Source organism: Pholis gunnellus, assembly GCF_910591455.1.
Source record: "Pholis gunnellus genome assembly, chromosome: 9".
Taxonomy (NCBI): Eukaryota; Metazoa; Chordata; class Actinopteri; order Perciformes; family Pholidae; genus Pholis; species Pholis gunnellus.
The window spans coordinates 20,776,854-20,801,637 of NC_136535.1; the positions used below are offsets into that span (position 1 = coordinate 20,776,854).

At 39.5% G+C, this 24,784-nt stretch overlaps 5 protein-coding genes across 5 annotated transcripts; all 5 read right to left on the bottom strand.

Annotated features, from left to right (window-relative positions):
• Positions 1-7,559: 7,559 nt before the first annotated feature.
• Positions 7,560-11,046, bottom strand: snrpd2 (small nuclear ribonucleoprotein D2 polypeptide). The gene is made up of 3 exons (XM_079166932.1): positions 10,911-11,046; positions 9,762-9,941; positions 7,560-8,019 (listed from the first exon to the last, which is right to left on the bottom strand). Coding segments are annotated over exons 1-3 (357 nt in total). The 5' UTR covers positions 10,913-11,046; the 3' UTR covers positions 7,560-7,844.
• Positions 11,047-14,432: 3,386 nt separating this feature from the next.
• Positions 14,433-15,647, bottom strand: foxg1c (forkhead box G1c; the record flags this gene model as incomplete). The annotated part of the gene is made up of 1 exon (XM_079165954.1): positions 14,433-15,647. One exon carries the CDS (start codon positions 15,645-15,647, stop codon positions 14,433-14,435), a length of 1,215 nt encoding a protein of 404 aa, XP_079022080.1.
• Positions 15,648-17,789: 2,142 nt separating this feature from the next.
• Positions 17,790-19,370, bottom strand: pglyrp5 (peptidoglycan recognition protein 5). Its single transcript, XM_079165704.1, has 4 exons — positions 19,217-19,370; positions 18,909-19,104; positions 18,622-18,740; positions 17,790-18,496 (listed from the first exon to the last, which is right to left on the bottom strand). The coding sequence occupies exons 1-4, from the start codon at positions 19,227-19,229 to the stop codon at positions 18,324-18,326; spliced, it is 501 nt and encodes a 166-aa protein (XP_079021830.1). The 5' UTR covers positions 19,230-19,370; the 3' UTR covers positions 17,790-18,323.
• A 377-nt stretch (positions 19,371-19,747) lies between these two features.
• On the bottom strand, positions 19,748-22,105 carry polr2i (RNA polymerase II subunit I). Its single transcript, XM_079166832.1, has 6 exons — positions 21,953-22,105; positions 21,787-21,841; positions 21,500-21,573; positions 20,774-20,848; positions 20,152-20,203; positions 19,748-20,007 (listed from the first exon to the last, which is right to left on the bottom strand). The coding sequence occupies exons 1-6, from the start codon at positions 22,012-22,014 to the stop codon at positions 19,945-19,947; spliced, it is 381 nt and encodes a 126-aa protein (XP_079022958.1). The 5' UTR covers positions 22,015-22,105; the 3' UTR covers positions 19,748-19,944.
• A 252-nt stretch (positions 22,106-22,357) lies between these two features.
• LOC306701518 (complement C1q and tumor necrosis factor-related protein 9A-like) lies at positions 22,358-23,339 on the bottom strand. Its single transcript, XM_079166840.1, has 2 exons — positions 23,238-23,339; positions 22,358-22,823 (listed from the first exon to the last, which is right to left on the bottom strand). Exons 1-2 carry the CDS (start codon positions 23,278-23,280, stop codon positions 22,429-22,431), a joined length of 438 nt encoding a protein of 145 aa, XP_079022966.1. The 5' UTR covers positions 23,281-23,339; the 3' UTR covers positions 22,358-22,428.
• Positions 23,340-24,784: the final 1,445 nt, after the last annotated feature.

Here is a 24,784-nt window from a genome sequence, read left to right on the forward strand (position 1 = left end):
CGTGTAGATTCATTGGAGTCTGGCCCAACCCGCCTGCTTCAAAGTAGGCTACAATCCCACGGTGCGTTCACGTGTGCCTCCGAAACCCCCCAAGTTTAGGAGTGTGTGCTGTTACAAATTGAAACTGTAGCAAAAACATTTACTCAAACACTGTGCCTGTCAGTACAATTTAGTTTAATCAGAATCAGAACCGTTTTATTGCCGAAGAATGTTGCACATACAAGGAATTTGACAAGGTGGATGGTGCATAGCATTAAACAATCAACACAGTGCAAAAGAAATATGGTAAATAAACAAACAATAGTATATTAAAACAAGTATATTATTAAAGTGTCAAGTGTATATTAATAGGGGAAAGAGTGCAAGGGTGTTTAACTGTAAAACCTGTTCTTTGCCTGAGTATTTACATTCTCTGTTACATTTCATAGAGGTGATTTTTACTTCTTTTTAGTGACATGTATTAGACAGCTGTAGTTGATCATTATTTTGAGGATGAACAGTTTGCATAGCCTATAAAACAGCGTATAAACTATGGTGCATTGTTAAACTGCCCAATAATACTTAAAATAGTTCAAATGAACAGCTGCAACAAAAACATGACGCTTACACATGAATGTATCTACAGCGATCAGACCATACTTTGTGAACACTTCCTCTTTATTTAGCTGCTACTTCCACTTAAGTAAACGTGTGGTTTACCATTTAGGTATTGCTACTTTTAAGTAATGACTAATAACAAAATACTTAAGTACTTTAATAATGATATGAAATACTTTAATGTTAAATAACATCAACTGTTAACGTGAGGTAAAGATATTACCCATTTAATCATCAAGTTCTTCATATTCTTGTATTATAGACAATGTATTGCATATGTAGTCTATTGATGTAAATAGGCAATTAAATAAACTACGCTTTGAGGGCAGATGTCCAAGTGCTGGAGTCTATAATTAACAAAATACAAATGCCATAAAATAGATAAACATTGGGTCAAATTAAGTAAAGTAAGACTAATTTAAACCAGAGGACCTACTATGATTTGGGACTCGAGTAACTCAGTATTTTAGGTGTGTGTGTGTGGGGGGGGGGGGGGGGGGGGGGCGGGGGTTATTATTTTATGCTGAACATATGCCAGACAGGTTACATAAACCAGCACCCAATTTTGCTCACCATTTTAGGAACAGTTAAACACTGCAAATAAGATAGAGTGGTATTTATACACTGTTAAAGTTCTTAACTTTGGTGGTTGGTATTTCTAATTTCCAATAGCACTTGAAGGCGGCATCTCATCCATGCAGGGGCCTGGCCAAGCCCTCCACCTCGCCCTACTGGCTGTCGGGGTAACGTCAGGTTACTACTGTGGCTTTAGAAGTTATTCCACCGAGACTTTCTGAAGCATTTAATCTCTAATGTTTCTGTAATAAAAAAATAACAACCACAGCTTTGATTGAGAATAGGATTTATAGAAATATTTTTGGTAAGCTATTCTGAAGTAATATTTTCTATTAACAATGAGAGGAGAGTTTGATGCCTCACATGGCCCAGTTCTCAACAGTGAGATAGTGTACACAATAAAAGCACTCCTTCCTAATGGGGACAGAAGTGGAAGAGAGGATGAGAAAGGAATGCATTACGTCTGCATGGCATGTGTAAACATCCAGAAAGCCAATATGCCTTGAGCCCCCCCCCACCCCAACACACACACACACACACACACACACACACACACACACACACACACACACACACACACACACACACACACACACACACACACACACACACACACACACACACACACACACACACACACTTAGACATACAAGCTGACAGCTCAGAGCAACTGTAAGTCTGGTATTTGTTTTTAGCCATGTGTCCCCTGTTGACTCTGCTCTCTACCAAAAGCTCAAACAGTCCAGTAGACAGTCTCTTTCCCCCCCATCGCTGTAGATATTAACACCATGATCTTGTGCGAGCTTGTGCTCAAACATGTGTGGAGGTGTCTGTGTGATTCACTCAGTCTCAAAAAAGCTGCTCTCGTTCCAACAAAGTAGCTCGTAAATAATTAGAAACAGTCATGCAGTAATTCTAGGTTCCTCCGGTGCTCCTCCCCTGAAGGCCGCAGCTTTATTTCCACTGCTTGACGTCAGTTTGGTCAACGCCGTCCACAGCTGGCAGCCTAACAGAGGACCTGTTGAACATCAGTGACACTTAGGAGAAACAATATGTGTACAGGGGTACTGTTAAAGGTTTAAACTACATGAGAGATGTGTGCAAGTGTGACATGAAGAAACTGAAAAATGGAAAAGAGGGGACAAGCTGCTGAAGAAGCAAGAATTTGACAAAGTTAACCAGGCTGAATTACACCTCTATGTATCTCCCTGTGAGTGTGAAGAGAGGCTATTACGTAAACAGACTGCACTTCTACTACATCTTACATCAGAGAGAGAGAGTCCAGAACTTGTTGAAGCATATACAGTCCTGAGGCAGTGTCTGAAAGCCTCCACTGCTGTTTGAATAGCAGAGGAATAAAGAGATTTATACAACTAAACTTCAATCGAGGGAACAAAGAAGCAGTCTGGATCCTGAGGTTGGCAGCAGTTGGCCAGACAGGGATTAGCAGTAATAAACAATTTTAGAAGAGCCACTGTCTGCTAGTATTTCTTAAAGAAACCCAATGGACACAGAGAACGAGTGTTGCTGTTACTCTTTTCTCTCTCCATCTCTTTTTGACAGAGAAGGAATGTGACTGGAGGAGGATCAAATCTGTAAAAAGGAGCCAGACACAACTGTTCACTAAGAGGTCTGGGCTGGAGGCCAGCTTGGCAAAGGGCAGCAGAAGGATTTAAGAGAGAGTCCAAATGACATGTAGGCCCTGAACTCCTCACAGGGCAAATCAGGGTCGTAACACACTGACAAATCGTGCAACATCAGAAGTATTCTGATCCTTTCCTTAAGTAAAAGTACCAATACCCCACACTGTGTTACAATTAAAAGTCCTGCATTAAAAATGATACTCAACTAAAGGTATGTGCTTTTATCAGGTACATTATTCACTGTTGGATTTGGTTGAGGTAGAGCTCATTTTTAACTATTTTGCATCAGACATGGATTATGGATTAATCTGCAAATTGAATCGATCAATCCATTGATTGTTTGGTTTATAAAAATAAAAAGGCCATCCCAATTACCCAATGTGAATCAACTAATCAGTGAATCAACGAATTGTTTCAGCTGTGCTTAATTTTGGGTACTTTCCTTTTTAAGAAAACATCATGAATTATAAGTATGTTTTTGTCTGTGAAAATCTTAATTTGTTAAGCAACTAACTCAAGTTGTCAAATGGAAAATATTAAAATGAATAATTCAAGTAAAGTACCTCAATAAGTTATATTATACATTCTACCACTGCTAGGCTACTAGCCTTAAAGTGAAGAGTACGACATTAAACAAAGCATTTTTCTGAATTCAGAACTTACACTTCTGTTTTGATTTCAGTATACATGAAAGGCAAATCTGCATAAATATCAAATTAAAAAGCCCCTAAAAACCCTTTGCATGTCATATCAGATATCTGCATCAGATTAGATGATGCTTTCAAGATCTATTAAATGTTTTTCAGCTTTCAGGACACGCTGTATGATTAATTAAAATGGCTTGTCAGTCAAGCTAATGCATGGTCTGTTGGAAAACTGTATGCAATACTTTTATCATCCACTAGATGGCAATATGACCTTAATATAGTGTGTGTGGAACTATTTGTTTTATTTGTGCTGATGTCTATCTTGGCCAAGTCTCCCTGGAAAAGAGTCACATCAGACAAAATAATTAAAGATAAAAAAGAATAAAATTAAAGTCTAATTCAATGTATTTTTGTATTTCTTATTAAAATATCAGCTGTGTTTTTGTTTCAGCAACAAAAACATCACAGATGTTTGTGGATTAATCTGTAACTAACACGTGAAGAAAATAATATATGTATGTTTTTTTATCTTAAATGCCTTTCAGACATATACACATCAAATATAACAGCTAAACTATCAGTGAGTTTTGATATTATATGAACATAGAAAATGACAGCTTAGAAAATCAAAAATATTCATTATTCCTCAGCTGTGCACCAAGGTCATGGCTAATATTTAGAATTTGGGGGTTTACATGCCATTAAAGGAATTACATTTTATATTACATAATTCATACATATTACACACTTAGCATTTTCTAAGCCTTTTAGACTAAATATTTCATAAAAAAATGTTTTTTGGCCAAAACACTGAAGAATTGTACAACTGAAGGGATTTGGTATTCTCCGTCACGTCACCCACCACCAACATGGAGAAATAGTGCTCACAGAACATTGAAAGTTATCTACAGTGTCATGACAGCTGAAAAAAAGCCCTTCTGCTGATGAAGTCCATGTGATACAGTCAAACACTTTGAGTAAGTGGATGATATGGGGATATAACATTTACAGAAAATCTCATTGAAAATAAAAGTAAAAAAAAAATGAAATGAATTAAGTTAAATGTAGAATTTGTGAGATTGTAATAAAGTAGTAAAGTAAACAGGTCTTATGGGTGGGGTTTGCCTGGGAAAATGTGGATTTATGACCTATACAATCTTGACCTGACTCTAGTCCTAGAACACCACCAGACATAATGTAAGGCCACTGAACAGATGTAGGCTATGTAGAGCCTAATAAAAGTCCTTATCATCTCCGGGTAAATGTTCATATGGAAACACAATTTTAAATGTAATTTTCAAAGAGCCCAGCTCTAGTTTGTCCCTCTTGTTTGTAAATAGGCCCGGGTCTACATGCAGCAGATACACCTGATCCCTCTTGTTTTGGCTGCACCGACTGTGTCCTCGCAGTTACTGTCATTCACACTTAAAGAGAGATGAGTGAAGGCAGTGTTTGTGTGTTTACGGAGCTGATACCCTCTCTTCCTCCTCCTCCACTACCACCCCCTCATCTCCTCTCTCTCTCTCCACCTGGCCTGGCGGCTCTGACACCCGGACCGCGGCTCTGCTTGAAAACAAACTGCGGCTGCTCCGGTTCCCGGGGCCCCGATCGATGCGCTGCAAGGTGTCGCGTTGCGCGGAGGCTCGAGTATCGATGCATGGCCGATCGCTATCATAATCACACTTCCCCCCTCTTATCGCTTACCTACTGAATAAAACATCTGCCTTCCTGCTCATGGATCCTCCCCCCCCTCACCTCCCTCCCCAAAATCTAGAGGGAAAGAGACTTCTTGAAGTGTCTTTGGAATGAGTTCAGTAACATGAGAAAAGTGCACGATGATACCCAACAAATGAGGTCCCCAAAGTTGTTTTTATCTCAGCCATCTCCAAATAGACCCACCAGCTTTTTGACAGTGCTTTGTCCCAGGATGCTGCAACAGCGAGGGGAATTATTTGGAGATGTGATTTCATCCTAAATAACCTACACATAGATAGAACTTTACTTGATTTCAATAGCCTAAACGTGAGATTATATTAATCTTGCTTGTGACACATCATCCATACATCCTTACAAACCAATGTTGCAGAGCCAAATTTTGGGGCCCCGATACTGAATTTCCGTGGGCATCGTCTGGTGCCCAATTTGCTTGTTATGCCTAACTTTGTCTTCTGAAGCAAACTCCTGTTTGTCAGCTTGTCTGAATATGTTTGAATATTTAAAGAACCTTTTCAACACACTGCTGCACCACTAGGATATTTGTAATTCAGCATTATTAGCTGCAGCTTTGTCTATTTTAAAGACATGAAAGACAGTCACATCCAAACTTCGGACACACACATACTGTATACTGTAAATGTAAATGGTTCCTTCATTGTTGCACTGACTGTAGATTCTTACACACAAACTGTAGCCCAAGGGATCACTTTTCATAAAGAGTATGAATTTGGCTTCAGCATAAGAGTCCAGCCAACATTCTGGCTGGTAGAAACAAACTGTGTTAAATGCATGTTGAACACAAATATAAAGACATATGAGTGATTACAATGGGCCTTACCTTGATTTCTCTGCTGTTTCTTCTTTCCATGTCTGAGACTTCACAGCTGGATCACATCTGTCTAACAGTGAGGAGGAAAACTGTTTTAGTACAACAGGAGATTAAGCTCATGAAGGTGTTAAAATGTTTCTATGTGTGCCCGGTGATGCTTCAGCTTCTGTGCTCCAACACATTTCTAAGGTGCATAGAAGAAACAATTACAGCAACTTAAAATAAAACCAATGAAATGATCTCAGTCATACCAAATGAGTCTCGTTTTTACATCACTTTTTAAAATCATAGGTCAATCAAAGTATTTCTGTTAGTTTGACCTGTTTTTCTCTTTCAACTGCACTAGTAGAAAGAACAAAAAGAGCATATGTACAATTAGATTTATAGATTAAAAGGACCTCGATAATTAAAGAAGCTAGCAGTAAAGTCATTCGGGCGTAAAGAAGCCGCTGTGTTTCTTCACGCCTCGGGCTGGCAGCTCACACTTTTCAGTTTTCCGGCGCTTGCAACACGATCTCCTCAAACTTTTGTTAAAAGTCAAGATTTGCCTGGAGCAGGAGTGCAATAGGTACCACTACATCAGTCATAGACGAGTCATGAAAGTTCACCGCATTTCACATTCAGAGTTCAGGTGGATTCTCTTGATGGCTCACTCCTCCTTATGACCCAGCAGGCTTCACCTGAGAGCTGTAAATCAGTGAGGCCGTGTACACACACACACACACACACACACACACACACACACACACACACACACACACACACGCTGGCCTTAGGCACGCTAGGACCAACAGTGAGTATAACATGTTGTGTACAGTACGATATGACAGTTAATGTACATATATTAGAGCAGAATACTGTAAGTGAAAGGAAAGTTTAGGCAGAGTGAATTAGATGTTAATAAGGGAAAATAAGATGCTTTTAAACAGAAATTATACGATGTATTGCAATTATAAGGCCTGTATCTAAACCAAAGGGGATTTCCACACTAACTCAAATATTAATGCCGTTCAGCTTTCCCAAAATGATAAAATACACAGACTTGCTTTTTTAAAATGCACTCAAACAATCAAAATCCCGTAGACTTGATCACTAAATCTGAGAGCAGCAAAGAGCGAGAGGTTAGGTGCCAACTGTGAGAGAGAAGTAAGGCGAGACTAGCTGTTAAGCTATTAAGACAATTAACAAAGTGGTCAGGAGGGGCTGAGCGGAGCGGCGGAGGGGAACGGCCTGAAATGGGAGCGAGACGAGGGTGTGAAGTGACAGTCAGCACATCTGCTCTCATCAATAATGCAGCGGGCCTTTAAACGGCAGTTTGTCGCATATTGAGCGCTGCCGACTGAAATCAAGCCCGACACCTAAGAAGCTGTCGGGGGAGAGTGAAAGGGTGACAGCGGGAGGACGGAAAGGATAACCGAGAAGAAAATAGAGTAGAAAGAACTTTCTCCAACTCATCTGATTCAGTGTGCAATAGATAGATAATAAATCAAACCAGTCTTATATGTTATTAAAGCAGGAGCAACTTGAAAACACAAAACAACTTCACAACACTTGAATCTATCCATCACTTTTATTATCAAAATGAAAAATACAGAGGACTTCTGTTGACAACACAAAAGCAGGTATTCTTGTGACTAAATGTCTCTCCAAAAAAAAAAATGTAGACATCATTTTGACTCTATTTGTATCTTACCCAATAGTGACTGCAGTGATCCAATGACAAAACAACAACAAAACAAACAGGTTTCCATTCATGTCAGTCCACCGCCTTCAAACCATTCAACGAAAAAGGAAAAAGGGCTCTGTGACCGATTCAGCTGGACGCCTACAAAGAGTTTATTTTCCTGTGATCAGAGGATTTCTCAGCACGATGATGACAGAGTCCCCTCTGAGGAACATCTTAGAAATGTAGCGGTCCTTATTCACGGGCTTGGACTTCTTCTTTCCCTTCCCGCTCTTGGGAACTTCCGTCCACATCTCCTTCACATTCTCCAAGACCATGTTGCAGTGCCTGAAATGACATCATTGAAACATGGTAATATAGATTTTTGAAAGAAAAAACAAAAAATGGACCTCCTGCATAAAACCCTCATACAGACGATGACTTAAGAGAAATGGAGTTTTAAATGCTCTCATTTGAGAATTATTGACTTAAGAATCATAATACCTTATTTTAATTAAATCTGGAATTTAAATATATTACTGAAATAAACTAAAAAAATATATAAAACTCATACAAACGTCATGCAAAATGAATATTCTGTTGGCATATTTTGGCAGAGCACCGTGTACCGCTCAGTAGATATATTCTCACACTTTGACAGCTGTCTCTGGGTCTTTAAGCCGGTCTCTGTTCAGTATCATCCTCTGGTGCTTTAAACAGTGAAACATCATCTACTGTAGACTAGAACACTGCTGACCACCTCCTGTATTAGTCCTTTAGAAAGATGCTTTTTTGCGTCTAGGACCACTCCTTCTATTTGTCTGTCATAGTACAGCGCTGCTGATCACACAGCGTTGGCAGCTTTACTATTAACGTTGGCCGCTTTACTATTAATATTTATTTAAACTACTGACAGTGCTTCATGTTTTGCCTGCTGATTGCCGACAGCAGGACATGAAACTGTGCAAGTCTTCTTTTTACTCTTTGGTAAAAATGTTGTGAATGAAACTGGCCCACACAGGGAGGTTTTTAATTCACTACAAGAACGAATATATTATATTTTAAAAGAATGTCTAGTATCTAGAGTATTTTAAATCCTTTAATTAATGACAAACCAGTCTCTTTAACATGAATTTCATTTTTTAAAAATATATTCTAAATGAACAAAACTCATGCACTACTTCTTATGAACAAGTGGGGTCCATCCGGCTGAAACAAGCAATTCATCTCAAGTTTATTCAGTTCAGAGCTGCAGGTGAATCGGACATGAAATACTCATTCAAGCAAAACTCACAGAAATAATGTTTAGGATGAGAACAGGAAAATGTTTCAAGCTAATGGCAAGGAAATTAATTAATAAAGGACTAGGGATGACTTTATCATAAATCACAATAAAATAAAACTCACAATATGTTGACCATGGTGAATTTCCATTATTGGGAATATTGGCATTTGAATGACTTAAAAAGCGGTCTCGCTCGCTTTCATAGTAGATAATTAACAAAAATAGTGCCCGATTAAAAAATACAGGAATTATCATTCTGCAGTTATTGTGTTTATCCGTTATCTATGCAGGAGGACCTGATGAATTACCATCATGGGGATTTGTCACTATTACGGATGTGTCCCATCTGCGATCAAATACAAATATTTGTTTAATAATAGAATGTAAGGTAAAGTGATGTCAGTATGTTTTAGAGCCATTTTAAGAGTTTTAAACATATCTTATGATTATTGGGATAATATAGCAAATCACAATTATTTTGGAAGAGGATAATCTTGACATGACTCTTCACATCATCGCATGCGTAACAAGGACATTGGGGTTTTTTCTTTACTTTCACTGTAGTTTTAAATTGTGGAGATAATTATCCAATATTAATTGTTCCATTTTGGCAAAACTTGTGCATTTCTGATGGTTTTTGGGATGACTGAAACTATCTGATTTATCAAAATGACCATAAAAACGTCTGGTTATTGGTAGCAGGAAAAAAATTAAATACAAAGCTAAATTAAATGCAATAACAGAAACATAAAATATTACATATCCTACTAAACCAGCTAAATAAGTTGGTGATGGGGCTCAGTACCTGTCAAAGGCCTTGACTCTTCCGAGCAGCTTCTTGTTGTTGCGACAGTTGATGAGGACCTGAGTGTTGTTCTTCACCGACTGGGTGAGCACCGACAGAGGGCCGGTGTTGAACTCCTCTTCCTCCCGTTTCTGGAGCTCCTCGGGGGTCATCTCTGACTTGGGCTTTGTTAACAGACTCCTGAAAGAACAATTCAAATGTTGATTATAAATAACAATGATCAGAACGGTACGCAGCAGTAGAGTCCGTTTTTGTCAGACATAACACAAAAAAAAGCTGTATTTTGTAATAATAGTAGGCTTAATACACTATTCCTTCAGCCGACAATCTGTTACCTTCTTTGGTTGTATAGATGTTATATATTCTACCATTTTCTTGGAATCCATTGACTATTTTTTTAGGTCTAACTGGTTGTGTGAATACTTGCAGAACACAATAAAAACAAAGTAAACGTTTTAATTCAATTTTACACAACCAAGAATGTGTTGCTACAGGATGCCAGCCATCTAACACATATACAAACATGAATCAAATAAATTGTAGAGGAATTTCATCAGTTCGACACATTAGAGGATTTTAACTTACAGGGAAATATTCCAATAAAATAATTGAAATGTGAACTGTTTATTTCACCGTAATTTACTGTAGTTGGATATTTTATTTAAATGGCAGTATATGGCGCAAGCGTTAAAAGCAAGACGATTAACTTGAGCTCATATAGACTCAAAATAAATGATAAGCTATAACAACAATCAAAATGCAAGACTACGCATGCTCAAACACGGCGCTGTTTAGCTTGGTATTAGCAATTAGCTATGCTATCAATGCTATTGTGTGACTTCTGACTTCGCTACTTTTCTATTTTGAACCATAGAAGTTCAAAAAGACCAGATTATGAATTATATTTTATACTGTACGAGTTACGGGGTTGTAACATAGCTGGGCTGAAGTATACAAAGCATCAAAAAGCATACAATGGGGTTTTGAACTCGAGCTAACTGGCCTTGGCTCTTATCGCTGACTCTCTGAAATGCTAACATGCTTAGCATTTTAACTGTTAGCTTTTGGCTGCTGCGATTCAGATCTCTGGCTCTGAGACTGAAAATGACCACCATTACAAAGACTGGTTGTTCATTACAAGATACTTACATGGTTGTTGATTTATGAAAACAGTCTTCTCAGATCGTATGCTGCTCGACTCCACCGGGTATCTTCTCTTCGTATTCGCAACGATTCTGCTACACTCGCGTGGATCAGGCTACTTCCGGGTCATCTTGTACGCGCTTCAAAGTTTTGTAATAACTTCCGGGTTACCACAGTCCAATGAAAATGTTCACACTCAAACCAACGTTTGAACACTTTATTACTGTACAATGTTGACGTACTTGTACTCTAGTATATACCTTTTATTTTACATTATACTTTCATTTGCAAGTATTATATATAATATATAATATTTGTCTGCTACAATTTATTTCCAATGATAGAATTTTGCTGACTGACTACAACATTAATTTAAAAGGCGTTAATGCATCAGTTATAATAACCATATATAATAAAACCGTAACAGAGGTCCATATTGTTACGCATCATGTGTAGACTACTTTTACATTTAGTGTGTTTAACTATACCTTTTCCTCTGCAGCTGGTGATAAGAGGGAGGGACTGTTCTGCAACCATGAGATCAAAGAGGAAGAGAAGATCCTTAGGCTACTACATTTTTTTAATATTGTGAATATTTATTGTGCTTTTTTAGGATGTGGTATTTATATCATGCAGTACACAAAGACCCATACTGTTCAAGAAATTGTCACAGGAAAAGAGATGGCAGAGGGAGCAGCCAAAGTGATACCACAGACCCAAACAGATAAGTCTTTGTTTTGCTCTTTAACACAACAAGAACCAGGGGAGAGTGTGTGTATGTGTGTGTGTGTGTGTGTGTGTGTGTGTGAGAGAGAGAGAGGGACATAGGCCACATTATCTACACAGCAGCAATAAGACATTGAGAGATTGGCTTTCTGGCATGAGACAGGCAGACGCCTGGGGGTGTATAACCCACCCACTTTATTTCATTAGGTGGCAGATCTACCTGTGGAAGCCACTTGCTGCAGATAATGGCAGCCTGTGTGCTATTGAGAAAGGTGAGTGTGTGGGATTGCTTTCCAGAGCTGTACTACATCTTTATGAAGCACCTGCACAAGTGTGGCACTATCCTGTGATAGGACTGCAATAATCGTTTGCAGTTGCCCAATTAAGACAGCAGAGATTAACCTACATCCATTAAAACAGATGGGGAAGAGGATAGTAATTGTATCACTCTGAAACAGAATAAGATTACAGTCACACTTTATTCACATGATTATGGCGAAATATATTGCTTTCTGAGGGACTGGTTGTTGGGTTGGAATAGGGGAGAAATTTACTTGCTCTGTTTGATTCTGAACTTGTTATTTGAGATGCACTTTGACACATTTCACTGTTTTTTGTTTGTTTCTGTTGCAAAATAGTGAAGGGTTGAGCTGCTGTATGGGTTCTGTGAAGAGGTAACATCACTAACTAGAATAGACAACGAGCGTCCTATGAATATCGGTGTCTATTCTGATTTGCAAAATATGTTGGTTCATCTTATTTTGATAGAGAAAACAAATCTCTGATATAGAGAAAGGACAAATGTCTGGCTCACAGAAAAGGCATCTGTTTTGGAATATGTAACTTTTTTGATTACTATCATTATTAGATCTTACAAGGGAAGAATGAAATTATATATAAATCAGATTGTAAAAATAGAAAATAAAGCCTTGCTCTCCCATAAAATTACACTACCTTTCAACTCTTTTCAGTCCCTGTAAACTGTTTCACTTTATATTGGTGGCAGGATTTCAAGAAATTGGGCTCAGTGAACACAATCAATATCAGAAACCACATGCTGAAAAAAACTCTTCTTTTCGCTATGTAACTTTCATGATCAGATATAGGCACCAAATTGTCCCAATCCAACTGTGAAGTGACAGCATATATTAATATATCTGTATTAGCAGGGTGATTTATCTCTGTGGTTATCAGTGGAGCTGCCAAAAAAGGTGCTTATTTATTACAACAGCAAACATATCTTCTTATCCCGCCCCAGGCATTTTAGCATTATAAACCTGTTGATTCACAACTCTGTCCTCTGCTTTCTGTGACCACAATTACTCATGCAAGTAATGAAAATATTACTATCTTCGCATCTATCTCGAGTGTGAGTTTGCCAACAGTGAAGTTACCTGATCCAGCCCAGTACGCTTTAACCACAGGCGTCATGAATGTGACTGGTCTTGGAGAGGTGACGGGCTTGGGTCTCTTGATATAAAGACTCTTTTGTCTCGCGGAGGCAGCCGTCCAGAAAGCTGCTCTAATCTGTATCCTCATACATCTATTTCCCTATATGTATACATATCAGGGAGAGAGGTGAGGGAAAGTTGAACTGGCAGTGATTCCGGGTGAAACACAAGACAGATCAATAAGATCAGCGGGACTGGAAATGTCATGTATTGAAGCTATACATCACAGTCTTCAGGTGCACATTTGAACTGTTGTTATTAAAAAGAAGAAAAAAAACTAAAATTTGCGGATCACAGCATGTCCATAGGCCTCCTTCCCACAACTTCACAAATTATTTCAAATAATTGATTCAGTCTATCGTCCTTGCTGTGTGGGCTCCAATCTCCAGAGTGAAACATTTAATAACAGCACAAATAAGAACAATCAACAACAGTAGATTTTAATGAGGTGAAAAGAAAACACAATTAGTTTAATTTATCGTTTAATTACATGAAGGCTAATTGTAATAGCAATGGCGATCAAAGTCGAAGACAATAAATGCAATACATTTAAAAGTGTATTTTTCACCTACTGTATAATTTTCTATATTTTAGAACGAGTTCACCTCAGTGGAATACAAATATTTTTAGTTTGTTGGAGCTATTCAGAAACCTCATTAACGATCTCGGTCAACATGCTGGTAAATAAAAAAAGACAGAATAATCATTTTGTTTTTTATTTTATTTATTTCTAGAATGACATTTTGTGGAATTTTGTTGGTAAATTCAGATGATGGCATTTGGCCAAAAACTGACATGCTCGCAAACATCACTCATTTTCTATACTGGCAAGTGCATACATATATGTGGAAATAATTCATGAGATAAGTGGACAGCAGTGTTTCTAAAAGAGGGATATAGTTTAAATTAATAGATGCAGACCAAGTGTCAATGTTTAATTTGACCTGCTACACTGACGTTTTTTAAAATAACAATCCGATGCGCAAATATTTGTTTTGCACAATTTTGGAAATGGCTTGTGTGCGAAGAAGCCTTTGTTAAAACTTCAGTGTATGTGAGACTCTGACTCATGTTGTTTATGCTTCAACTATTTGATGTTAATTTGACACAAATTGCACCACACGATAAAGCGAAAACATTTCAAATGTCAATCAAGATATGTCACTGTAATACAAAGACATTCTTGTGGAAATATTGCGGGATATATTTCCTGCAGGCTTTTCACAAACTCAAGAAATTCCAATCTGCATAGGCTACTCTTTTAAGTAAGATGCTCATGGCCTTTTATTTGTCAACTTTGTTAATCTAAACACAGACATCTTTAAAACTGCATGGCACGATTACTATTACTCTATTTGTCTATATTCCAAGACGAAGGAGGGCATGAACTGACTTGAGGGCAGTAATTTGGAAAGTCATTAAAGAACCCCCCGAGGTCTGAGTGGCCGTTCTTGGATAGGAATTGTCCCGGAGACGTCTTGGACGCGGCGCACTCCTCTTGGCACGGACTAAACGTCGCAGCACACGGTATTTGGTGAGAGTAAAAGTAGCTGGCCTGTCCGGAGATCATGTTAAAAGAGTACGGATCCGACAGCGGCAGGGTGCATGCAGGGATGGATGTGGAGAAAGCGGTGCAGGCGGTGCCAATCTGATGGTGTCGGGATTGCGCGCAACTGAGTCCGATGTAAGACATCTCCTGGTGCGTCTGCACGAACCGGTCGGCGTCTGCAGCACTTGTTGCACTCAATCGGGACCGCTGTGAAACCATCGATGTGGCGTGGTTTGGGAAGCGGGGGTGAGCACTCAGATAAGTCCCTGCGCCAAGGTGGGTGCGCACTGGTGCTTGGAGAGGCAGAAACGGCGGCACCGGCCAGTAAAATGAACCTGCTGCGGCCAAGGTCACGCTGGTTGCAGTGCTGGAGGACATAAGACGACCTCCTCCCCTCTTTAGCGCAAGCTTGGTTCTGGATCCAGCTGCGGCCCTACGCCGGAGTTTCCCCGAAGTGCCACCTATGAAGACGTCCTCACTGCAGGGGTCCAGCATCCAGTAGTTGCCTTTACCCGGGTCATCATAGTGGCGCGGCACTTTAACGAAACACTTATTCAGACTCAAGTTATGCCTGATTGAATTTTGCCACCCTTGCCTGTTCTGCCGGTAGTATGGGAAGTTGGCCATGATAAACTCATATATGCCGTTGAGTGTGAGCCGTCGTTCCGGGCTCTGGCGGATCGCCATCATGATGAGCGCGTTATAACTGAAAGGAGGTTTCTCAGGTTTTACGCTTTCTTCTGCTCCCCCGCTTTTCTTTGATTCGCCATTAGTTCCTTCTCGTTTTCCATTTGAAGTCACCGCTTTGATTTCTGCTTTGGTGCGCAGTTTGGGGTTCTCGCAGTTCTTTTCAGAGTTTTCCTCCTGACTGGGTTTCTCTGGATGTGCGGAGCGCACTTTCTGGGACGGAGAAGGAGACTCTGCGTCACCCATCACTCCCTCTCGTCTCAACAACAGGCTGCTGATGCTGAATGAGGACTTGTGGAAAAAACGCTCTGAAGTTTTCAAGTCCTCCATCTCAAAGGTTGAAGTCACAACTAAAATTCATCAGAGGCGTCCGCTGAGCAGAGACGAGCGCGTCACTGAACCCACGGAGTGAAGATGCGCTGATTCAAAGTGGTGAAGAGCCAAAGACGCACTAGCCAGACAGCTTGACAACAAATGCGCATGATCGCCGCAGCTGAGCACTAGTTACCCACAACAAGTAGAGCATTATTACTTTGAAGAAAGGGGACGTGCCAAAAGACGTTTGAGGAAAAGCTGTCAATCTGTGTGACTGATCGGTGAACTCTCGGGTTTAATTATATCACATCCGTGACTCATGAAACTCAACCCTCCCACACGCGCCTTGCCCTCTGGGCTGGCCTCATCGCTCTCTCGTTTTCTTGCTTCCTCTGCGCACCTTCGTTGACATTACTTGCAAAAATGCCTTTTTAAAAAGTACACGTCTGTAATAGGCCTCAACCAACAGAGTGAAACGCAAGAACAGAGGCATGTTGGGTATTTTTCTTTTGAAAAATTGGACAAGGTGATCACGTATGTTTTTGCCAGTTATTGCGAAATTAAAACCTGTCCCAATATTGTGAAATATAAAAATGCATCTGTTAGCAGCTCTTATTTTGAAATCACTTGGTTAACTTCTCCAATAAACTTGTTTCTATTATTATTTTAGTCGGGATTTTCCATAAGAATGCAGGCAAAGTGAATTCATAATTTAAATGAGTGTTCGTCTGTGTGAAAGGAAGAGAGAGAGGCATGTTTTTTCTCTTATATCAAGACAATGATGCATCCCATCATATATGAGAGCAAGTTATGTCTTCCTGAAGGGGCAGTCAATACTTAAATACATGAATAAAAAGACAGTTCATGACACACTCAGTGGCAGTACAGCACACACGTTATACTCAGGTAGATGGGAGTGTCAAGAGTCCAACACTCCTGCCTATAATAGCACGATTTATCTCATAAAGGATCGAGCCAGAAGAGAGTGAAACATGGCCTGGGGTGGAGTCTCGTCTTATATATTGTGTTATGTGCGACATGGCCCATCAGAGCTCTCTCACACATTTATTTTCACCTGAAGCTTTTGAACACACTAAATTTGCTCCCTAATGCCGAAGCTTAATGTCTTCCCTTCCATCGCCAGTGAGACAGTTGAGAGAAGAAATCAAGCATTGCATTAGACTGTGAGCAAATAGCTCATCCAACCATGTTTAACGTAAATCGTTTTGTGCATTTCCACCAATAACTTGTTTTGGTCATTATACACAAATTAACGTCAGACAAACTTTTCACTATTTTTTTCTTAAAAGATGTGCTAAAGAGCAGCACATGCTCTGAAAGAAGCAGAGGCATACAAGGTCAACTTCGGAAGCTTTCTGCTAAATTCAGAAAGGCATAAACAGGCATTTTGATTAACATATTTTTTTTAAATCCCTTTTATTGAAAATTGTAGATTGTTTTTAATTCTGATTGCTCACAGATGGAATTAGTCCATTTATTTTTCTTATATAAAAAACAGATAAAGCTATTCAAAATTAAGTAAACCATGACATATCAACAAAGATCACCCCACTACTGCATCCTAACCACTAATTTATGTAGAATACTTCTATCAAGATAATGACTCATAAAGGGCGATTCTAATCAAATCCACTGTTAGGCTGGGTCTTTTACAGTTCATATGCCAGACATCAGACATGACGACCGGAGCTACACATAAAATCTGTTACCATTATACCTTCTCTTAGTCTATTTGATAGGGGCCTCCCTCCCTAATCCCTGCGTTGCACAAGTGAGCACTTGTTGGGAATGTTTCAGGCACTGCAGAAAGCACACATTGTTGTCTCAACACTTGTAATCCCCTCGGTTGTTTAATATTTGATTTCATGTCTCGGGCTGTTTACAGTGATTTTTGCAGTGGCACCCTGAGGACATTTACAAGAAAACACGGTGGTTGCAAAGACACACTTGCAGGCATACAGTTTAGTATATTTTATCATTATCTAAATGAATTCTGTTTAGAGGACTCCTGTGATCCAAATAGTGAAACCCAAGCAGCAAGCGCCACTCTGTGGCTAACGGTGTCCTCTGTAGTCGTGGATGAATGCAAAGAGAAATCCTCACACAAGTAAAATATAATGAATCACATAGTCAGAATATTGCTGATAACACGGTATTTATTAACATAATATTAGCACAGGTTAAATCCATGTGAATGTTTAGCTTACACCATGTTGCCCATCAATAACAATATCATGCAGAGTATTCATAAGCCAAATGTAGTGCCAAACATATTAATATTGCACTTATGTAACACAAAAGTAGCATGGTGACAAATTGAAAGAATGTAATCAAATTAAAAAGTAAGAGCTTCTGTGACAATTACTCAACATGTGAATTAAAGTGCATTGACTTTCATGCATTTTGCACCAGTGGACAGCTAAAGCCTATACTGGGCTCCCCCCAAATGATGGCTCCCTCTGCTGTAAGAGAAAGTTTAACAGGCTGTGAATCCTGTGGGACACAAAGCTTCCCTTAGTTCTGAGGACAGCCATGATAAAAAAAAAAAAAACTTATTGAATCAGTAGTGTTTGTACATTTCAAATCTGGGGTTTAAAATTGAACTGGTGAAGGTTTGTGTGCGATCAAAGCTTTTTCTTTCATGAAAACCATCATGATCTGCAGTGAGCATTATGTGCCCCTCAGCTGTGGTAGAGCAGCATACAGTTTACCTCCTGGACATTCTGTTTGTCCCAGATCTCTGTGCCCATGCAGGGTAAACTTTGGGTTTAAAAAGCCCTGAGAAACTGCAGACTGCAGCAGGCGTCTGACAGACGACATTGCGTCTATGCTCGGCGTGTCAACTGGAATGAAAAGATGTAGCATTATCATATCTGACTTCATAACACCATTCTGAAGGTTTTCATGCGATGTGATGCGTTTCTTATTGTTGCACAATTTAAAAAAAAAAGTGAATAAGTGCACCTACCGTTGAAATTTCCCATGAAGGCAATCCCCAGTGAGTCATGATTGTGCCCTTTGGAATGTGCCCCGACCACACCCCAGCCGCGGCCCTCATACACTGTCCCGTCTCCTCCGACAAGAAAACTGAAACGCACAGAAAGTATGGTTGAGGATCCTATAGCATTGAACAGTATCAGAAACCTACTAGAAGGGATACATGACTAAATTCCCTCCAGTACGCCAACGTCCTACACACACAATATTAACATCACTCGAAAAATGACGTTCACCTGGACTGTTTGAGGTACTCACTTATATCCGATGTCATCGAAGTCTCTTTCCATCATATGCGTGCTCTGAATGCTGACCAGGCGTTTCATGCACTCTCGCTGGTCTTTGCAACTTGGGTTGGCGGTGTGGTGTATGACAACTTTCTGGGCAGAGCATTTCAAGGCCTCTCTGCTTTTAGGGGCAACTGCTCCCCACTGCTGCCTCGAAACAATGGTCACTGAAAAGCGATTACAGTACAGTCATAATTGATCACTTGGCTTATATGCCATAAAATGTTATCAAGATGTTCAAGTGTAAAATATGTAGCGTAAGGCTGTTTGTCGTCATACCTGTTTGGGCCATACCTCCGTACTCAGATGCCTTTGAATGCAGCGGGCAGTGCAGCTGCCTTATGAAGGAGCCCGTCTCAGGAGGTGTGGTCACGGGAAGTACACCTTCCTCGATCCTCCGTGTCGATGAGTCAGCGCACAAGTTATGTGTCTCAACTGGTCATGTTAGCTGAGAAATAATCTACAGTTACCCAACAGGTTTTGTGGAATATACGCGGTTGAAAAAGAAGGAAGTTGAATCGACACGGTCAATAGTCCACGCGGAGACAGGAAAACCGTGCCCGTTTCTTTACCGCAAACGAGGTATGACTGCTTCATGTGAAGTTTTAAAAGGAAACTGGTAGTTTTACATTATCCAGCTGTGTGTATGCGTTTACAGTGGGAGGAAACAGGAAGTGGTATAATCCTGACATAAAGTTATAGAAGATGCCCATATTATAACAAGTGTCCAAGCATGGGTGTGTCTGTTAATGTAAATAATACATTAAGTATTTGTAATAAGTTTTCATTAAATACTCAGAGACATTTGAAACAACTGATTTGTTTAATCTAACAAAACACATTTGAAAATGACAACGGCTATTAAAAAAACAGTATTAATACATTATATTCACAAGATGGTGTCTGTCTAACTGCAAGCAATCAAACAAAGATCATTTCAGGGTCTACAAAAATCAGCAGCTCTGCAGCTTTTGGCGAACAGCATGAAAATGTTCGACCTCGTCATTTTACTCTGTCCATCTGTGTCCACAGTGAGGGGCCGTGCAGACGTAGTACAGTCTCATAGCATCCTGTCATGAGAAACATATTCAAATATTAGGTTGTCTACTCAAGATTGTAAAATCAAGGAAAGATGTACAGACAACAGGAAAAGGTGTTTCCTCACTGACCACAAAAAGCTAGTGAACATTTTCATAGAGAGAAATGATCGTTACCTCAGCCTTCATACTGTGAGACTGGAAGAACACTGCCTCCTTGTGACCGCATCTGGGTGGACATGGTTGGAGAACATAAGTTAGAAACGAATACAAACACAGCCGCTTAATGTCACAACGCCTCGTTACACAATCGGGGGTCAAGTCCTAAAGGATGGTGACCTGCCCGGTTCAAGACGGGAACGTGGTGACGTAAATGTGTTGCTGGTGAAGAGAGTCAAATCATCCAGCAAGGTACATTTACAGAAATATTCTCAGAACATGGCCGGTGAAAAAGGGCAAATTTCCCAGTAAATATTCAGAATGTAGTGAGAATGAGGACTCTTAATGAGAGACCCGTTTTGCTCAGTTTCTGTAGTGGGATTGTTTGTTAGCACATTAGGCACGATGACGTTTATAAAAGCTTGTTGCAGGGAATGTAGGAGACAAGTTTTCGCTCTTAGGTGGTAAAAAAAAAAGAAATCAATAAAACAAAGCTGTGCCGTATGTGCAAAAATGAACCAATACTGGATGTTGCACCGCACTAACAACACAATAAATATTCACTTTAAAAAAAAAGATATGAAGAATTAGGGCTCTCCAGAGAGAATGGGTGAGGTCGACTCATTCTGGTAACACTTACTTGGGACAGGGGTGGTCCTCTGTCCTGGGAAGTGTTGGATCCTGAGATACATCAGCAATGATTTGTGTCAACTCACTGGAGAAAGAGAAAAAGAAAAGCAAGAAACTAGATGACTAACCAACAATAAGCCTTCAAGTGACTGAGATTACACACGTAAAATGTGCAATGGAATGTTTTAGTATCTTGGGCGTTACAAACGTTGCCCTATTTACAAATATTAAGCCTTATGTGTAGTCACTTAATATGTATTCACACCATTGTAAAAGTCATTTCTGCAGTCTGGATGGGCACAAATAAAATCGAGGGATTCTATTAAACTGACTTTGGGAAGATCCTATTAAATGTCAGGACTAGCGTGCCAGAAAGTGTCTGAAGAATGCATCCAACTTGATTTTTCATGCAATTTTTGTGTTGGTTAAGGGCCAAACATATGTAGTGGTAGGAAACCACACACAAACTCAATATTTTAAGCCTATTTCTCATAGACAGACAGAAGAATGTGCTTTGTTGAACCGGTAACAACACCCAGAAGTGACGTCACAGGGTCCTGTGTACACCTGTTCGTCATTACAGCAGAGTGAGACGTCAAACCAACAGGAGGTCAGCAAAAAACAAGATTTTCAGAGATGAAACTGCAGTGAGAACAGCAGCGTGGCGTATTCGCCAATTTCGAGCGAAAATCAAGTTCTTAGCAACTCATTTAGCACCTTGTTTTCTTTTACTTACTCAACCTCGTGGGTGATCTTGTTGACATAGATGCAGCTGTTGTCTGCTTCTTGTTGGTAGTCACAGTTCCTGCACTGTGTGTCGAGTTCAATAAACAGAGAGACAGGACATTAAGCAACTTATTACCTGGTAACAGTGGACATTTAAGCTCATCGCTTTCCTGCACCTCTGTAAAAGCAGCAACAGAGGTTTTACACTGTATACATAGGCATCAGTACATCAATATTACCATTGGAGTGATCCCTCGTGCATTTCTATGGGACCGTAACTGTGAACCAGACACTTACCGCGTAGAGCAGGATACGGTTCTCCTTGTCTTCTTTCGGGTACAACATGTTGTTACTGGAAAACAAACAGGCGCGATTTGTTCATTACAACAACGTTGTGTTAACGTGCGTCTAGCTTTGACACGCTTGTGTAACTTATCTATCCTCCAATTGGCCGCAAACTCACCATTCTTGACAAAACCGGATCCCAACAAATCCTGGTTCGTATGTTCCAGTTTCCAAATCCATTGGAAAAACTATATGTTGAAGTTAAACGTGACAAATGATAAATGTGCGACGCTCTTTCAGATCCTTCACTTCTTCCACCGCCGCTTCCTTCCACTCGTTTGAAAACAGACCGTCTGCGCATGCGTGCACTATGAAATGTATGAGGATTTCTGGGACAGCGCCTCCCAGTGTGGGGAAGACTGAAAAAAGAAGCTTCGAGGCACTCTTACCGTATTTCTATTTGCCAAACTATTATGTTATTCATGGTAAGTAGAACATTAAAACCAAAGTTAATTTCAGTATGGTATTAAATTTATTGATGCAAAATCACAAGGAAAAGACCATGTAACAAACTTCACCCAATAATACATACTCTGAAGTGGTACTGGCTTATTGTCCCAGCCATTAGCTTTATTGATGTTTTCTATCAAATCTTTAAGCCAAACGAAAACCAGTAAACACCGTGTCATTGTCTACAGTTGCAAAGATATCGTTTCTGCCCGGCCCCCAGATATTCACAGAGACCTCGTCGTTTTTGGACAGTTTGATCACACTGCTCATACTGGCCACTTGGCTGCACTTATCAGGCAGAGAGGTGTGATACAGAGACACTACATTCTCTCCATTTTTGAAGATAGCGCCCTGTCCGCGCCCATACACGGACATGTGCACGGTGAAGTAATAGAAGCCATCCACGGGGCAGGTGAAGACGCCTGTTTGGGGACTGTAGCCTCCTCCCTCGTTGATCAGTACAGTGGTAAACTTCAGGGCTCCAGAGTAACAGGGGTAGCTGTCATCGATATTCAGCTTGGCCGTGAAAGCTACAGTGCCTAGAATGGGCGACATCATGATAATAAGAGCAAGGAGTTAACAATGTTGTAATGTCACAAAAAGCAACCAACTAATTCCTTTGTGAGTGGAAATGTTGTTGACAAAATCAGTTAAAGACAGTATTAAAGTAATTGGGGTGTGGGCATAGACACTATGTTAATTATAATGAATAGTTCATTTTATTATTGAGAATTAGTTGTACACAAATAATTTTAGGTGGTGTACTCAAATTGAAACCATTACATGTTAATGGCTTAATAATTCTCACAAAGCCACCAATCAATCAATTCCACAATAGAAGTGGATTTAACTATGGCAAACATAACAACATGATGCTGTGAAAAGTTGGCACATATTGGTATTATGGCCCTGCATAATAGCAATGTTTAAAATGCTTTTTCTTTTTTTTTTACCTGATGGGGAAATGTTGTCTCCTCGACCTGGTTCATATGCCATGACTAAAACTTCTGATGTTGTCTGTAAAAACAAAAACAAGAATTAAATGAGTACAATATTTTTATGGTTACAACATAATATCAGTGATTTAACTGTCAAGCTGCAATTCTGTAGACTTGTAATATAAAATAGAAAGGCAGTTAAACACAAGATGATGTGGTCACATGTAACTGATGCAGTTTACAATGATGAGTGAAAAAGAAAATCTTCGAAGAAAGAACATATTTCGGAAGTCATTTCAGCAATAAGTTACGAAATGTAGCTCTTCCCATCTCAATTTCAGTGCATTTCTCTAACCAAAGCAAATGCATGCTAATGTATAAGAATTATTTGCTAGTCCTTTAAATATAAATATATCTTTGCAAATTCTGGCATGAAACCCTACAACTAATCTAACGTCTGGAGCAAAGAGCTTCTTACCTGTTGCTGTCTTGCAGGGGAATGCTGCAAATGTTATAAAGACAACCCGATAAGCCGAAGTTGTTCGTCTGGCAGTTACAACCGGTTTATTTAGCTTGAAAAATGACAAGAATTCTTTGTGGAAATGTTTGCTTATTTTAAATGAAGGATCACTTCTTGCTTAATTGTTCTATAAATTAAAATCAACATATAAGAAATGCAGGCATACTGGAATCTGAGTAACTTTATTAGACAGCTATAATAAAAACACAGGAACTTATTTTACTGGTGCAGACACATGTTAAAAAAAACATGTCATCAGCTGGAAAACAGGTAGAGGCAAGTGAGGTTGTTTTTCTGGTTTGCAGAATGTCTCATGCGGAGGCAACATGCTAAGAGGTTATGAAAAACTTCAGATTCTTAAAACAAGCTGTGATTATTACAATATATTAAAGCCTGACTTCATCGAGTTTAGTGTAACCATAGAGTAACACAATACTTATGTTTAGTTACGTTTGACATTGAGGAAGGAAGGAAATGGCATTGGTGAAATAACGGACCGTAGAATGATAGAGCAGGCTTGGTACAACAACATCAGGAGCTGCAGGTCAAAGTGACAACAGAAGACTCATGTGGTGTAAATACTGTCCAGTGAGGAATGTTTAGGTATTTGTGGTTCATTCAGAATCAGTTCAATAATAGTGAAAATGACACTCAGCACTGACAGCTAGGTGATCAAGTTTCACCGTCTGTCAAATTCTTCAAACTCTTGCTTAGTAATAAGAGACTTCCTGTTTTCAGAGGGGGAGTTATTCAGAATTCAGAATATCACATTTAACATTACTGGATTTTACAGAGTTGTGTATGTGATGTGTTACTGACCATGATTTATATACTTCCCCCTCACATTTCTTTAAATGAATATCATATTAATCAATAATAATATCATAAAAAAATTAAATCGTAAAATCAATATTAATCTTCTGTAACACAACAAGTCGTGGGATAAAAGAGAGTTAGTGAGTAAACCTAAACCAGAGGGGAGATTACAAGCAGAATTAAGAAATAAACACAAACTCACAAACTGGTGATCAGTTATCGTGCC